We start from the raw sequence: 16,563 nt of genomic DNA on the forward strand, positions 1-16,563 counted from the left end.
CAAAAACTGGCTCCTATCTGAATTTCTCTCACAACTCATAATCTAGTATTTTATCATTTCCTCAGGGATTACCTTGCCCTTGGCAGAGCCTGGAATGGTGTAGAATATGTTTTTCTGCCAATAAGATAGTGTGAAGAAGCACTTAGGGAAACATTCCCATGCACAGATGTGAGGAAGCTTTGCTCATGTTCAGTGAGCTGGCTGGAGGTGATAATTATAACCCTGGTCTGGAAACCAGTATAATCCTAATAATTTGGTGCTATGCCTGGGCTGGTAAGACTTGCTTCTCAGTCTTGGGAAAATAGGGTCATATATTGAAACATTACTAGTAATCCTTTAAGAAGCTGATGATTAGCAGCAGCTGAACAAATGGTTTTCTGTAAGGTGATGAGTGTTTTGTACTGTAACAAAGCTTATACAGAATTTAGTTAGCTAATAACTAGAAACAAATGGTCTCCCTCTTTATTTCCAAAGGAAGGAATTTATGTAAAAGAATAACTCAACAAGTACATTGCTGTGAGATCAGTCTGATGTATATGTGAATTCTCTAGTTTCATAAAGTACTTAATTAGTTTTGCCAGTTATCTTCCTGTAATAAATGTGTGGTTATTTTTGTATAGTGGAAAATATTTGTATATATTATATACCTTAAAAACATAGCCAAAATTTTCAGAACTGAACTTTGAAGTTTAGGTTTAAATCCATGCTTAAGTGTATGTAGTGTAGTTAAGTGTGGATTTAGGACCCTAGTTTCAACACTCTTTCCTTAAAATCTCTGATTAAATTCCTTTGTATTACATCTGCAGTTGGGTAGACTGATGTCTTTGATTGCAAGATTTTATTCATGACAAGAAATTTAACATAGGGCTTTCTGGGCTTTCTGTGTGTCAGTGTTCCAAGGATCTTATTAGGAATAGTTGAATGTAAGAAAGTAGAAGGGATTTCTTGCTTGTTTTAATAACTAGTATATACTTATGCATCAGGAATAGCATGCTACATCTATTGGCATATCTCATTCATGGTGCCTTTTTTGTATGTGAGAGATAACAATACATGTCTAGGTCAACTTTGGGGTATTGCAGCTTTCTGATCTGATTAGAACCAGGTCTGAAGTCTCCATCCAAGTAGTAGGAAGTAAAAATAAAAATGTACAAGTGATAGTAGTAAACATAAGAAAGTAATGCATATAAAAGTAACATAATACATGAAATAGAAGTCTTCTTATGAGGTTTTTATTTCGTCTGGTTTTGTGTGTAAGTGCTGGCCAAAATAAAATCTTGTTTTTCCTCAGGTGAGAGACCTTTCTATTGCATACTTCCTAGTTGGACTAACATACCTGTATGTTGGAGTGATAATTTTTGCATCTTTTCCTTCTCCACCATTATCCAAAGAATGTATTGAACAGGTGAGATATTTTACTGTAGTATGTATTTCAAGGAATCACAAGATGTGTTTTTTGGGGAGACCGAAGTGGGTCATCTGGTCCAACCTCCCTACTCAAGCAGGGCTATCCCAGAGGATATGGCACAGGATTGCATCCAGATGGTTCTGGAATATCTTCAGTGAGGGAGACTCCAGAACCTCTGTGGACAATCTGTTCCAGTTCACAGTCACTCACACTGTGAAGAAGCTCTTCCTCATCTTCAGTTGGAACTTCCTGTGCATCAGTTTCTGCCCATTGCCTCTTGTCCTATTGCTTGGCACCACCAAGAAGAGCCAGATCCATCCTTTTGGATACCTGTATACATTGATGAGGTGCAACAGGAATAGGCCCAGCTGCCTCATCCTTTCCTTGTAAGAGAGATGCTCCAGTCCCTTAATCATCTTTGTAGCCCTGAGCTGGACCCACTCCAGGAGCTCCATGTCTGTACTGAGAAGCCCAGAACTGGACACAACACTCCAGATGTGCCTCACCAGGGCTTAGTAGAGAGGCAGGATCACCTGCCTTGACCTGCTGGCAATGCTCTTCCTAATACATGCCAAGATACCCTACTTGTCCATAACCTTTTAATAAATATGCAATAAAAAAACCCCAGTTACTGCTTCTTGCTTCATGATTCGCCCTGGCAGGAGCATCTGCGCTTGACTGTGGTCAGTTGGTGGGACACCTCGTGAGCACTACCATGAACAGATGACTAATGCTTGTGTTATCTCATTTATATTCACAAATGGTTCCCAATATTTCAGTGAAAAACTAACATATAATAAATACTCTGTATTATTGTGATGAAAGTGATGAAGGACCAAAATGAACAAGTGAACAATTGAGATTTTCATTTCTTTAGCTTCTTTAATCCTGAGAAGTGTGTGCAGTGACTCATTGGGATTCCAGAAGAAATAGAATGTGAAAGCAGGCTTGTTTAGATAGGAGTTCTCACTGCAATTACATTTGAAGTCTGACCTCTGGAGTCTGGCACTGGTGAGCCTTGCCAGCAGAGTTCTTCTGATAATAGCACCACATGAAATACTCTGTGAAGGCCAAAAACTCTTTATCTGCTTCTAGGCAAAGCTGATTTCCACACCCTAAATTGCTTCAGAGATAGCAGTTATCAGTGGGGGATCCATGTTATGCCAGGTGTTCTATAGCTCTGGCATAATATTTAGCAATAAGGTAGCATTTGAAGGCTTCCTCTGACTGTGGATTAGTTAGAACTGTTAAACAAATTATTTTTTTAACCACCTGAAATAATTTCACGGGATGAAAGTGATTTTCTTCCCATTTATTTTCTTAGCTATCTCAGGTACTTATGAAGCTGTTTGCATATTTCTATGATGTTTAAGTCTTATAATACTTTTTCAGATGTTCCCACTAGTAGTGTATGATCCCTTCCTCATTTGTATGTAATGCAGTTTTACTCATTAAGTAACTGTTTTTAATAAGTAGGTATGATATGATAGATAAAAGGAGTCTATGAATCCATCTGCCTAAAAGGTCAGGTGGCCTTTCCACAGTCTGGATTGTTTGAGGACGTTCAGAAGATCAGAAAGCAATTCGTTATGTAATATTAGCATTAACGCTGACATCAGCTTAGTAACATTCAAAAATTTGTTGTTACTTTGTGGCAAGGCAGTTGTAAAAGAGGGAGAGGGTTTTTCACGTTATGGAGTTCATTTAGCAATTGTAGTTGTTTGGGATTTGTCCCATTCTTTCTGGCACATAGATATTAAAACCCAGCAGATATATGTAAACAAGCCACCATTGATGTGTAACATTACTTATATGTTTAGAATTTTCTAGATAACTTTCCCAGTGATGACATCATGTCGTTTGTTGCAAGAATATTCCTGCTGTTCCAAATGATGACTGTATACCCACTGTTGGGCTATCTGGCACGAGTTCAGCTGTTAAGACAGTTTTTTGGAAATGCTTACCCAAGGTAAGGAGTCTGTTTCTTGACAATAGTTTGGCACACTCTGCTTAACTGGCTTTCTGTTGTCAGAAATTTGGCTAGGTTTTTGGGGATTTTCTTTGTACATTAGGTTCATTTCATAAGCTAGTTTCACAGAGTTTGTAGAGTCAGGGTGAATAGGCATGCCTGCAGATCAGGACTGTTACAGTTTGCCAGAGCAGAATGGGGGGGGTTCTTTTAGCTCAGCTCTTCATTTTATCAATAAATAGTAATTTTGTCAACACACTCCCTTTGGGTTATGCAATTATATGACAAAAGGGAAAAAAATTGTTTAGTCCAGGAGCATTTAATCTAGCAATACTTAAGCTGTGAAAAACATATACTCCAGATACTAACCTTTCAGCATGCCATCTTTGTTTTGATTGTGCGTGATTAGTAATCATCCATCTGTTTTTAAACAGAGCTAATAGCTGAGTGAGTTGTTACTTGTGCTATCTGGGCTGCTGCTATGCTTATAAAAATAGCTTTTCACATGCTAATTTCAGAGATGAGCCACACCCTTGCATTTGTACAGTGTCTGTACTCCAGGGAAGAGCTGATGCAGATTTCAGTTTTAGTTTGGTTTCTTAAATAAAACCTAGGACATTTAAATTTGGAGTACTGGAGTACTGAATTTGTCACAGCTGAGAAGTTGCCATTAATCTCTAAGTTTCTTATTTTGTATTGTGAATTATTGTTGATGGAGGAAAGGAAAAAAAAAATCTCAGAAAGGAATGTGTATTTCCTCTGTGGCATCAACAGTTCAGGTCTGCAGAGATGTTGTTCCAAGTTTCAGGTTTCTTCTGAGTCCTGAAATAGGTTCTAGAAACTGAATGCCTAAAATTAGGCAGTGAAATAAATGCCTGCTTTTTTTGACTCAGAATTGTATGCAGTTCAACGTTGGGATTTTTAGGAACTGCTGCAAGTTACTGTTGGAAACAAGGCCATTTATTTAAGTGCTAAAGATGGATTTCACAGCCACTGGGAAATAGTCTTGTCCTTTATATTATGTGGATATGCCTTTTCCTATCTCCTCCCTCTAGTTACTACTCTCTGACCAGAATGGTTTTCATTTCCCTCATGGGCTCTCCTAGAACCTACAGCTTTGTGCCAGTCTCTTCTCAAGTTAATTCCAGCTTGTTGTTTTAAGCCTTCGTGGTATGACGGATTTGATGATGCAGATGCTTGTTTGATTCTTGTCTCCAGGATGTCCTGTGGGTAGCTTCATTCATTTTTAAATTTACTTTGTTTTAAGACTCCTTGTAGTGAAGTATTTAAAGCTTCTGAGAAGTTAAAAATGGTTTCTAGGAAGCCATAAAAGTCTCTCCAACCTATAGTGATAAGGCAGCATATTCTGGCTGATGCGTTCTCTCTCGCTCTCTGGCATCCCAGGTGTCTCAAACACAGCACAGAAATCACTGACTTAACCTCCAGGCTCTGGCTTCTGTACATTTACAAGGTCAGCCCTTGTTTTTTTCAATGCAGTGAAGACTAACTGGAGGCTGGTAGCAAGCACAGAACATGTCTGTGGGAGGATAGTAAAGATTTACTGCCCGGTTGTTGAATGTGTCTTCAAGACTGGTTCTCACCAGTCACCTAAGATGACAAAGCTCCTTTAGTAGCACTTTATCACCTCTCTAGGAAAAACTTCAGTATTTTTGGTTTTCCCCAAAGCTGATTTTGTAGGGATATGTTTTACAAATATGAAGCTTTTGCTGTTATTAACATAGACTGATATCTTACTAGAGAGCCTATTGATTCACTCTGAACAACCTACTTGGAAATATTAATTTCTGTAGCTTTTTGTGTAGGTAAATGAACACTCTGTTAATAGTTGAATATAGTTGGATTCTTTTCTCAAAATCCTCATTAATCAGGGCTAACAGCTCTTGGGCAATAAGAAGATTGATCTGCATAGATTCATGCTTTACCTCTTAGATTTCTGTATAAGGTGAATAGAGGAGAATATCCTAGGTCATATGCCTGGAGAAAATTTTTGTGTGAGTAGTGAGCCCAAAGGATGAAAAAGGAGGCAAAGAGCAGGATCTCTGTTGGCAACCTAGCCTCATTTAACTCTGTGATTCTATATGCTTAATCACATATCTTTTCTTGGATGCATCTTTCTTATATTAAGTTTTCTTTGCAGATGAGAGAAATGTTGTAAATTTGCCTTCTGACTATAATTTTCTGACCAAAACAACAAAGTCAGAAACCCCTACCAGAAACACCTTCTCCTTTGGTCCAAGTCTTCATTAGAAGTTTTCCTATCTTCATTTTTAAGCTCTTGGTTGCTTTACATGGAAGCTCACTGATTTTAAAAGCAGGCTTCTTCATATCAGCAGTTATTTGCAGGTGTGGATTCCTGCTGCTGCTGTGGGTGGAGTTAACAGATACCCATTAAGTTAATAATTGGAGTACATAGAATTCTGTACGGATGCAACTTAAAGCAAATAGCTTGATCTCACACATGTTTACAGGTCTGCCAGATAGTTTTTATTTCCTGGGTCTGATTGTATTGCTCAGATCAATTTCATTCTCTTGGTTTTAACCCTTTTTCTTTATCTGAAACTGATTATAATAAAGCACCAAGATACTAGTTTCCTGTTTTGGAATTTATAATCTAGATTTTTTATCTAATCAAAGGCAAATAAGCAACATTATGGTTAATATCCTATTTTTTTCTGGAAAACCATGGATTATAACTGGATGATTATGAGAAACTGCATACTCATCTTCAAAGGAGCTTTTATTGTCTGAAGACTTGATTTTCATCTCTTTTGTGTCACGCTTTTTATTCTGTAGTGCTGTTTTTCTGTTAACAACTCTTTGCTGTGTACCTATAGAGTATCCTACTAACCCATAGTCTTGAGTGATGAAGCAGCTCAGCCTCTCCAAATGTAAATGCTTAAACAGACAATATGTAACTTTTTTTCTCCCAGGTTTCACAATAGACATAAGCTGAACAGTGGGAGATGGCTTATCTGAAAGGAAATGGGAGTCTTGTCTTCCAACAGTCAGGAGGAGAGCAAAAGCATCCTTGATTCTAAGAAAGAGGATTCTCCTTGCTCTTATGTACCTTTTTCAGTGACTTGTGTCTCTGCCTGTCTTAAACTCAAAGACACATGTAGACATGCTAGACACAGCAGTCTTCTTACAGGCATCATCACAGAGAATCATAGAGTGGTTTGGATTGGAAAGGACCTTGAATATCATTTGTTCCAACCCCACTGCCATCAGCAGGGACAGCTTTGACTAGACCAGGTTGCTCAGACCCCCATCCAAACTGGCCTTGAACACTTCCAGGAATGGGGCATCCACAGCTTTCCTGGGAAACCTCACCCATGCAGTAGAGCTTCTTCCATATATTTAACCTAAATCTCCCTCTTTCAGAGTGTACCCATTCCTCCTTGCCCTGGCACTCCGGTTCCTGTCAGAGAATCCCTCTCCAGCTTCCCTGTAGGCCCCCTCAGGTACTGCAAGGTGTCTGTGAGGTCCCCACACAACCCTCTCTTCCCCAGGCTGAACAGCCCCAGCTTGCTCAGCCCATCCTCATAGCAGGGGTGCTCCAGCCCTCTCACCAACCTCCTGGCCCTCCTCTGGACTTGTTTTAACAACTCCTTGTCATCGTGCTGGGAACACCAGAGCTGGATGCAGTGCTCCAGGTGGGGTCTCAGCAGAGCAGAGCAGAACAGAGGGGTAGAACCCTTCTCTCATCTGCTGGCCAATGCTGCTTTGGATGCAGCCCAGGATTCCCTTGGTTTTCTGGGCTGGGAGCACTCACTGCTGGCTCATGGTGAGTTTTTCATCAGTCACCACCCCCAAGTCCTTCCCCACAGGGCTGCTCTCAATCACTTCTCTGCCCAACCTGTGGGTGTGACTGGGATTGCCACGATCTGGGTGTAGGAGGCTTTTACTTGGCCTTGCTGAACTCTCTGAGGTTTGCACGGTCCCACCTCTCAAGCCTGTCCAGGTCCCTTTGGATGGCATCCCTTCCCTCCAGAATGTCCACTGCACCATACACAACTTGGTGCTGAGGGTGCACTCAATCCACAAATCCTTCAGCCTTTCTCTACTTCCTACAAAAGATTTAGAAATGAGAGAAGACATCCTAATTCCTTCTTTTATTTTGCAAAATATTATTGGAATATGATCCCAGTATTACCAGGTGGAACGTGCCTGGGCTCTTCTGGCCCTTGCTGCTTGACCAGAGGTGGCAACTGTAGTGTTTCACCTCAGAGACACCCCTGGCTGGCTGTATGTTGCAGCTGGCACTTGGAACAAGTCCAGGCAAGCAGGAACTCAGTTTTTACCTCTAATGGGAAGGCTTTAGGTGAGGTGAAGAGGAAAAGGAGACGGATCCTGACGGAGGGTTAACCCAGAGTTTTATTCCGGAGTCACAGATCTCTGAATCTTGGTAACAGCTCCAACAGAATCCCGACCGCAGGGTCCCGTGTCTTTTTAAGCCCGGGGAAAGGGGGAGGGGAAGGGGCAGATGTGCCACCAACCAGGTGGGAGAGGGGCAGTCTCAGGGGACAATGACACCTAGACTGGCCAATGACCCCAGGGCTGAGGGGCATCTTTTGAACTTCACCAACCAGAGGACGCCCTTGCTGGAATGTTAACATTGAGGACAGCACTTAGCAAGGGGGCAAGGGGGAGGGGAAGGGAGAGGTTGGCACACCTGAGGGACTGGGAAAGGTGAAACAGGATATTGCTTCACACCGCAACAAAATGTATGCTAGTAAATGGATTACAACAGGGAAAGTGATGTACTGGGACAAAACCCAAGTAACTGTTCATTCTCTTTGCTCTCCCTGGTGTTGTTAAGGAAGGCCAAAATTCTGTGTATTGGGTAATTGCTTTCTTTTCTAAAATGAGATATGTTTGTAATGGTGTCATTTAACAGCTGATTTAGGGCCAGATGCATGTGCTTTATCTGCTGTTTCTTGCTTGATTCTGGATCTTCTTATATGTACAGAAAGCCAATTTTTTTATTATTGTTACTGGCTCTTTCCTACAGTAATATTTGTGACAGAGATTCCTTGATTAATTATATGGTGTGCAAAAAGTGCTTTAAAGAGTCATCAGATGATTTTTTAAAACTTTTTAACATCTTTCCTATTCTGAGAGGTTAAATAAGCTGATAGACAAAAATCACTTAGCTTTCCTTAATGATTGTCATCCCTTTACTCCATGGTAGCCCAGCAGACCTGCCAGTTCTCCCACAGACATATGTCTTCTGATGCAATGAAATACATTTCTTCTGTTTGCATGCATGTTTGCTTGTCTGCTCTTCATCTAACTTCTGCCTAGCTTCTCTTAAAGGTTGTGATTCATTGTCTTTTGACCAATGTCACTTGAGTGAGATTTCCAGGAAGAAAACGCATTTTTAGATACAGAAGCCTCTCAAATATTCTTACTTGGGTAATCCTGATTTTCTTCTTTCCTTGCTTTCCAGTTTCCCTTATTGTGTGTGTTTATCCTGTGACTCCATGCTGAGTCTCGAACTTCTGAGAGAACTTAAAACTTGAACGGATTTAAAATCAGTTTCTGTCTTTAAATTTCCCCTGTGCTAGGGTTTGGTTTCACTGTTTTTGACAGGATTCTTACTTTGAGGATGCCAAAGTTAATTAGATATATATGGTCACTGCTGTTCAGTGACTTAAGTGTAGCTGCCACTTCAGTGGGAGAGAACTTGATGGAGCAAGCCCTTTAATGGTCTTCTGGCATACAATGTTGTTTCTCCCCTCTGTCAATCTGAAAGGTTAACCTTGCCAGCAGAGAAAAAAGCAAGACTTAGAAAAAAGCTTGCATTTTCTTCTAATCTTCTTACTTCTCCTTTCCGTTACCATTTTTGTGGGATTGCAGGATTTTTGCAGGTGAGCAGTGATTCCCTTTATAGAAAAGAGCTAGAATCTTCAACTGCCCAGCTGAGAGTATGGAGACTGAGGACAGAATAGAAAAGACTTGCCATGGGTGTGCTTCCTTTGTGAATTACAGCCTCCTTCAGGCAACCCAGCCTCTGCCTCAGAGCAGTAGCCCTGACCAGGCTGCCCAGGCAGACAGTCCAGCCCTGGCATGGGCCACCCAGCTCTGCTGCCATTGACCGTGAAGAAAGTTACACCCCTTAGGAAATACCTGTATGTGACCAGGGTGATTAAGCACAAACAGGCCAAATCTTTTCTAATCTCTAATGTCCTCTAAATACTTTTCATCGTATAATTGTAATAAGCAATGGTGTGGTTATTCCGCTGCCTCCAAATGCTGTTTTCCTGACTGTCCTTTTGCAGTGTGTTGTGAGCGTTAACTTTACTGTAAGCCAGTGTCAGGCTAAACCTGAACAATTCAGAACTTATTAAAATGTCACAGGCTATGAGAAATGCTTGTCCTGTCTGGAACACACCTGCATGGAGCTCTAGAGTGCTAAGAAAAGTACTGCCTCAAATAATGTAGCTACTTGTAGCCCTAGGTATCAGATTTCACTTTATTCAGAAGAGTAGGGGTTTTTTTGGTAAATGTTAATGCCTTTCTCTCCATCAAGATCAAGACTTTTTCCCCATCGTGGAGATGAGCTGAGCTGAGCTGTGACTATCTGCCTAGGTAAAAGAAAGGGTTTGCTGGTTAAATACCTGTCATGGTTACGACTCAGGCTGTTTCAAAAGGTAAAGAAAGGAGCAAGGATGTTTCAGGGGAGAAATGCAGTGTAATCTTTCACATTGAAACAGATAGGTGCAAAGCCTTTTCAGACCTTCTGATTTTGGTATTGTTCTTGAGGAATCTGATTAATCTTGACAGAGAAAACTGCAAAGCACTACTCCACGAGTACTGAATTGCTTTGGAGACTTCAGCATTTGAGGACCATTGTTTTCAAATGAGCCAGAAGACTTTGTCCCCCCCTCAACCTAATAATCCTTTCCCAGATCAAGAAATTGAAAAATGTTTCATTTCACACCAAAGATTCAGACACTCCTCTTTGCTTTCAAAATTTAAAAGAATTTAGAAGCAATTTTTTTTAAAACAACAGCTTTGAACAATAAAATCATGTCTTTAAAGCATGCCAGAATAAAATACTTCAGAGATTTTTCAGGTTTTCTGCTAAAATACTCTGAACTGACACAAATTTGCAGAACATTTTTTGAATTAGTAAGCCTGCTCTGGTTTTAGTCCCTCTTGCTAAAAAAACAATCTTAGCAAAAAGAGAATGGAAGAAGTACTGTCATTTTGTGTGTCCATAAACTTTCTGCTTCAATTGTGTGATAGTAAGATTTGTGATCTGCCATGTGTAGGGAGAGAGGAAGTAGTTTTTAATGGCAGACACTTTTTTGTGAACAGGTCAGTTAACTGGCTTTCCTTAGCAGTATTAGAAAAGGTGTACACATTTGATCCCTAAGAAGTCTGATTGTTGGGATTTTTTTTTTGTTCATGAGGTCTTACCAGATTTATATCCAGAAAAAAACTTAAACAGCTGCTGTAGTCTCACTGCAATTGTTGATCTCTAAGGTACACCTCTTGCACCACTGTTAAAATGTCATGTACAAAATTGAAGAATTTTTTTGTCTTTTTGAAATAAATGTTAAAAGATTGAAGGTTAAAAACAGTTGGTAGCTTAAATTATTCCTTTGTGTTTTAATTACCTTCATTTCCCTGAACTTTAATGAGACTGTTCTATGTCTTTTATCTTTCTTCCTAACTTGGAAACTGGCAGGTAGCCTTTCAGCCATGGAAGCTGTCACTTTTTAAAAGTTTGTTAGTTAGGTCCTCCATAATACACATACTTTCTACAGTGAAGAAAAAATTAGCCTTGGCTTACAGGTTTTGTGTATTTTAGGAAATCATATCCTCCAGAAGAATAAACAAAACCTGTAAGTGTATGTATGTTTCCTCTGTGAGAATTCTTTTTTCCCTTCATAGAAACAGCTGTGTGACCAAAATATCACAGGTTTTTATTCTATTTCCTGACTTTACCTTATGCTAAAATATGCCAACGTTTCATATTCCCGAAAGGAAAGTGATACTTTCCTGAGTCTCAGCTCTGTGCATAACTGCACTGAATTTGTCTGATGCAGTAAAAGCTGTTTTTGCATAACAGAAAACCTCCATTTTTCTCATCCTTAATGCAAAAGGAAAGCAATGGGAAATTATTTGTAAAAACAAATTCAGCAAAAAAATTCAGCACAAATTGGATAGGAGCAAGGAAGTTCATTACAGTTCATATACTGTAAGACATCCAACATTTTAAATGTTTGTCCTCTATCAAAATGCAGTAGAGTTCAAATTTTAATAGTGTTTGTAATGTTTTCCACTTGATGCATCTTTGTCTTTCTTCTGGTTTCCATTAGCTCACTTTGAGCAATTCAGATCATTCTGTGAACAAGCTAATTCTTTCTTGTGGGAATTAGGTTATACAGTATTGTTTCTTTGGTATTTGAATGTCCATCTGAAATACTTGAGTGCTGAGTACCATGTATGATATTTTTTGTAAGAATTGCCAAATTGCACATTCTTATTCCTTAAGAATATTTTGAGTCAAAATACTAGATATTTAGAAATTGGCACTCTGAATATTCAGTAGATGACATGTTTGCTGTGAAATTAATTAGCTTTAATAGAGTGAGTCATGCAAATGAAAACACCATCCATGTACCAGTTAAATATTAGAGTAAATGAAGGACAGTGGTGGTATTTTGTAAGAAATATAACAGATGTTAACACTCTTTCCTCACTTTCCTGTAGCCTTTTCCATGTGCTTATCCTGAACCTAGCCATTGTAGGAGCTGGAGTAGCAATGGCAAGATTTTATCCAAATATAGGAGGTATCATAAGGTGAGTGTTGTTTGCAGTGAGCTTCCCTGTGATGTTACTACATTTGTGTCTTGATGTTGAAAAAGATCATTAATAATTGTACCTTTATATTTTGTGAAGCTTATGCCTTCTTAAGTTGTAAATAATGATTTGGTGTGTAAACAATCAGCTGGCAAAGTTCTGACATCTGTTGTTCTGCCTCTGTGCCTGAGGTGGTTGAGTTTTACTGGAGTTGTACTTTAGGACCTTGTAACTCTACTCAAAAAAGAGTATGGTGCCAGAAGAAAAGTTGCTTTGTTAGCGTGTTCTTCTCTCAAGTTTCTGTTTTGTATTAAAACCATTGGAACCTAGATTGAAGGTCCATAATAAAAATCCAAGAAAGCAAGTGGCATCAACATGCCTCTAAATGGTATCTTAAATTTACTATGTTGATGAAAAGGTAGGATTTCTATAACTAGAAAATATTAGAGAAAATAATAAGGACTCTTACTTTACTATGTTTGACGTCAACATATTTATATGCATTGTCATTTATTCTTGGTTTGCACCTTTCCTAAAGCAACCAGGAGAGGGAGGTGTTTAAAAATACCGAAATCTGCAATTATAAAACCAGAATGACGGGTTTGGGTCTGACCAAAGTAGCAAAATAACTTTTGCTCAGTGGCTGATCTTTGAGGGTTTTTCCCATTTCCTCTTTTTCTTCTGTCTCTCCTTGTAGTAAATTTTTTTTGTATTCCAGTAATAGAGATGGTCAAGTAAATTGTCATCATAGACTCAGAATGCTAGAATGGACCTTAAGGTTGAAAGAGACCTTGAAGCTCATCTAGTTGCAACCTCCTGCCATGGGCAAGGAACACCTACTGCTAGCTAGGCCAGGTTGCTCAGAGTCCCATCCTACCCAGCCTTGAACATTTCCAGGGACAGACATGACATCCACAGCTTTCCTAGACAACCTATTCCAATGTCTCAGCACCCTGTAAGGAGAGAATTTCTTCCTGATGCCTAATTTGGTTAAACATTGTGCAATACATATCTCTGTTTGCAAACTGGTGCTTATCTAATTTGTCTATATTGTGCATAGTAACCAAACACGTTGAACAGTGGATTTCCAGCAGATAAATTGTCTTTATACAGTCTAACATGCATGCTTGCTAGTTAGACTCATCATTCCTTGGAAAGGAATGTTCAAATATATGAAACAAAATATGTTGTTACTTAATAACATTTGGCTGCTTAGTTGGTGAAAATAATGAGAACATTTTTGCAAGCAAGGGATGGGTTAGAAAAAGAGCAGTTAAATGTTTCCCTTGCTGTGGTTGATCATGTTACCAGAAGGGCATGTTGTTCCTTTTAGGGCTGAGGAATGATTTGCTAGAAGCTCATTAAATAAATTAAAATAAGAATTGCAGATTCAGGAACATCTCTATATTTAAATGCTTTAATATGTGTTCTCAGATGGCTGGGCTGCAAGGAGGTTTGCAGTTCTGGCAGTAAAGGACGTGTAACAGAGGATGCACTGTCCAGTCTCTTTCTGTTGCGTGTTGACAAATTTCCCCAAAGAAAGTAGAAACATCAAGTCTTAAGTAAGGGATTTAGTCCCCAACAGCATCACAGGGTGTGACTGAAAGGACAGAGCCATGTCAGAGTGCAGGTACAAGCAAGCAGGAGGCTGAACAACACAGAGGGTGGTAATTAAGTGCTAGTGAAGGAGGTAGAAGTCAGTAAGGAATAGAAATTGATTTTTAGCGATTGCAGAGAGTCAGTATTCATCCAGATTGTTCATTGGTTTGGCGGGGGGAAATGACAACAAGAAATAAGAATAAAGGCAAAGCATTAATTCTTTTTTTTCTTTTTTTCGTCCTCTCTTTCCTCAGATACTCTGGAGCAACATGTGGTCTGGCCTTTGTGTTCGTGTATCCATCACTCATCTACATGATCTCCCTTTACCGTGCTGGGCAGCTGACATGGCCCGCACTGATTATTCACATCTTTATAATCCTCCTTGGACTGGCTAATCTGATTGCACAATTCCTATTGTGAAAACTCCCCTTTCTCCCATGGTTGTCACAATTGGTACTGCAATATTTGGCAACAGCCTTGAGCAACACTGTGAGGCATGAGGACTGTCCTCAATGTGGGGATCTTGGGAAAAGCTTCACCTTTGAAACAAATTCAAAACACATCATTCAAGTGCTTTACAGGAAACATGTCTTGCTTCACTGAAATCACATGAAATCTGATGAGAAGTGAAATGGTTTGTATTTGAGTGATGCAGTTCTGGTTTTGTTGAAGGTGAATCAAAAATTAACAACACTCAAAAATTTTTATGTTTTGCAGCACATTTCTCCAAACACAAAGCTTCCAGCCTCAAGCTGTGGAAGTCTTTCCTCCAAATGAACTGTCCTTACCTTGATTAGCAGACATGCTTTCTCAGTATTGTTCACTCACTCTTTGAAATGCTCTTTTGTTGCAGTTATTTTCCTGATTTGTTTGGAAAATGAAGAATTTATTGTCTTTCTTCTTTTTTTTAGGTTAATTTATAGTCACTTGGGTCAAAATGCACTCTTAATTTTGAATACGCTATTAAATTGTTTTGGCAATATTTTCCTCTAGGAAATTCCAACAACGAGAAACAATAAACTCATGTTTCAGTGTTTTATTCAGAACCAATATGTACACAACTTATTTGTGATCTTACAATACAAAAAAGCCAGGAGGATAAAAAAAATAGAAGAAGACAATTAAAATCAGTAATTCCAGGCTTGACCTCAGTTCAACTCTGTTACTGGGCTATTATGTGCTGTGCAGTTGTCTTGTCAGGAGTTGCATGTGGTTTTTATGGATGCATGGTGTACACAACATTTGTTCATCACAGGCCTGCCCTTGCAGGGTCTTCCTCTGGTGGTCTCTCACTTCCCCACTACTACTAGACATTTTGGATGTGAGCAGGGAGACAAAGCCAGCAGTCTTCAGAATCATGGATGAAGTGAAAGAATTTAAGTTTTAAATGATTTTTAATAGAAGCTGGAAGAATCTGGGAAGATTTTGTTGTGGAGTTGTTTGGTTTTTTTTAATTCTTGTTTACAAATTAAGAGGGTGTACACATAGACACCTTCCTTCATCTACCTGCTGTAACTCTGTGTTTTAATACAAAACATGCGGTAATTAAGTTGCCAGACACTAGTGGAATGTAATTTTTGTGGTTGCAGAGAGAGTAGAAACTCCTCTTTGTGCAGATTTTCAGTGCATTAAAATAATCAACAAATGTAGAATATTTGAAAGAGAACTCTGAGCATTACTAAATTCCAAAGTAAGTAAAAGAAGAAAAAAGTTGGAGTGGTGCAATATTTGTGAAGTAGGAGTTGGGAAAGATAATTACATTGCAGTGTAAGCGGTCATATTGTCATCAGAAAGACAGAGAAAAACATAACCTAGGTTATTACCATGCTTCTCTGGAAAATTATGTGAATTTTTTAGTGATAATGTAAGTCTATTTGTTTTATTTCAAAACTGAAATGTGGGGGCTCCTCAAACTGTGTAAAGGACACTCACTTTCCTAAATATTCTTTGATTTGTATGAAATACGAGATTATATGGGTTTGGAATACTGTCTGCAGAATACAGTGATTATTTCTGGTTGTTCTTTTCTTGTGAATCTTTCTGTGCCTTTAAATCAGAATTGGAGAATACATCCATCATCTGTTCTGTTTTAGAGAGAACTATCTGCCCCATCCTGGTCATTTTCATTTTGTCCTGTGTAGACTCTTACAAGAGAAGTACTTCAAAACCAAAAGGAAAGGACAAAAGATACAGATTTCCTATTATTGTTGGCTTATTCACATTAAGCTCTTGTGCTTATTTATTAAAGGTTCAGTGCTTAATTTAATACAAGCCCTGATGAGTGCAGGTAATTAAATTTTAATATAGCCTTCCATGTTCCATTTGAATATGATTCCTTTATTTATATCCTTGTCATTGAAGCTGATAGTAAAATACCTTAATTTTAGCAGACGTAAATTCTGTTAGGATCTAGTAGTCAACAGAAATTCCTAAGAAAGACAGAATTCTTGGTGAAGTGTCCTCATTGCATCTTGTATCTATCTCCTTTTTTCAGTTATGCAATGTACAATGACTTAGTTAAAATTTAGAAGGAAATTATTCAGAACATTTATAGAAGACACTTTGAGCTCTGTGTTACAGAGATAGATTTTTGCTGCACTGTTTATTTATACAAGTCTGTAAAAACCTTTGATTTGAATTACAAACTGGTAAGCATTAGAGTGATAGCAAATATTTCATTATACTGTCATCTCCTTAAGCACATTTTCTTATAAGAAAGTATTTTTTAATTTTACTACATGCAGTTGAGATT

At 38.8% G+C, this 16,563-nt stretch overlaps 1 protein-coding gene across 4 annotated transcripts in view; it reads left to right on the plus strand.

Annotated features, from left to right (window-relative positions):
* Window positions 1-15,829, plus strand: part of SLC38A9 (solute carrier family 38 member 9) — a 46,440-nt gene extending 30,611 nt beyond the window's left edge. For all 4 annotated transcript variants that reach the window (XM_071425405.1, XM_071425404.1, XM_071425406.1 and 1 more), the window contains 4 exons: window positions 1,292-1,405; window positions 3,229-3,377; window positions 12,123-12,212; window positions 14,066-15,829. In XM_071425405.1, the coding sequence (XP_071281506.1) occupies window positions 1,292-1,405; window positions 3,229-3,377; window positions 12,123-12,212; window positions 14,066-14,231 (519 nt within the window). In that variant the 3' untranslated portion in view covers window positions 14,232-15,829. The remainder of the gene's footprint in view (window positions 1-1,291; window positions 1,406-3,228; window positions 3,378-12,122; window positions 12,213-14,065) is intronic.
* The last annotated feature ends 734 nt before the right edge of the window (window positions 15,830-16,563 follow it).

The sequence above is a fragment of the Agelaius tricolor genome, unplaced genomic scaffold (assembly GCF_023055355.1).
Source record: "Agelaius tricolor isolate 1412-34295 unplaced genomic scaffold, bAgeTri1.0.p SCAF_4, whole genome shotgun sequence".
In the NCBI taxonomy this organism is placed as follows: Eukaryota; Metazoa; Chordata; class Aves; order Passeriformes; family Icteridae; genus Agelaius; species Agelaius tricolor.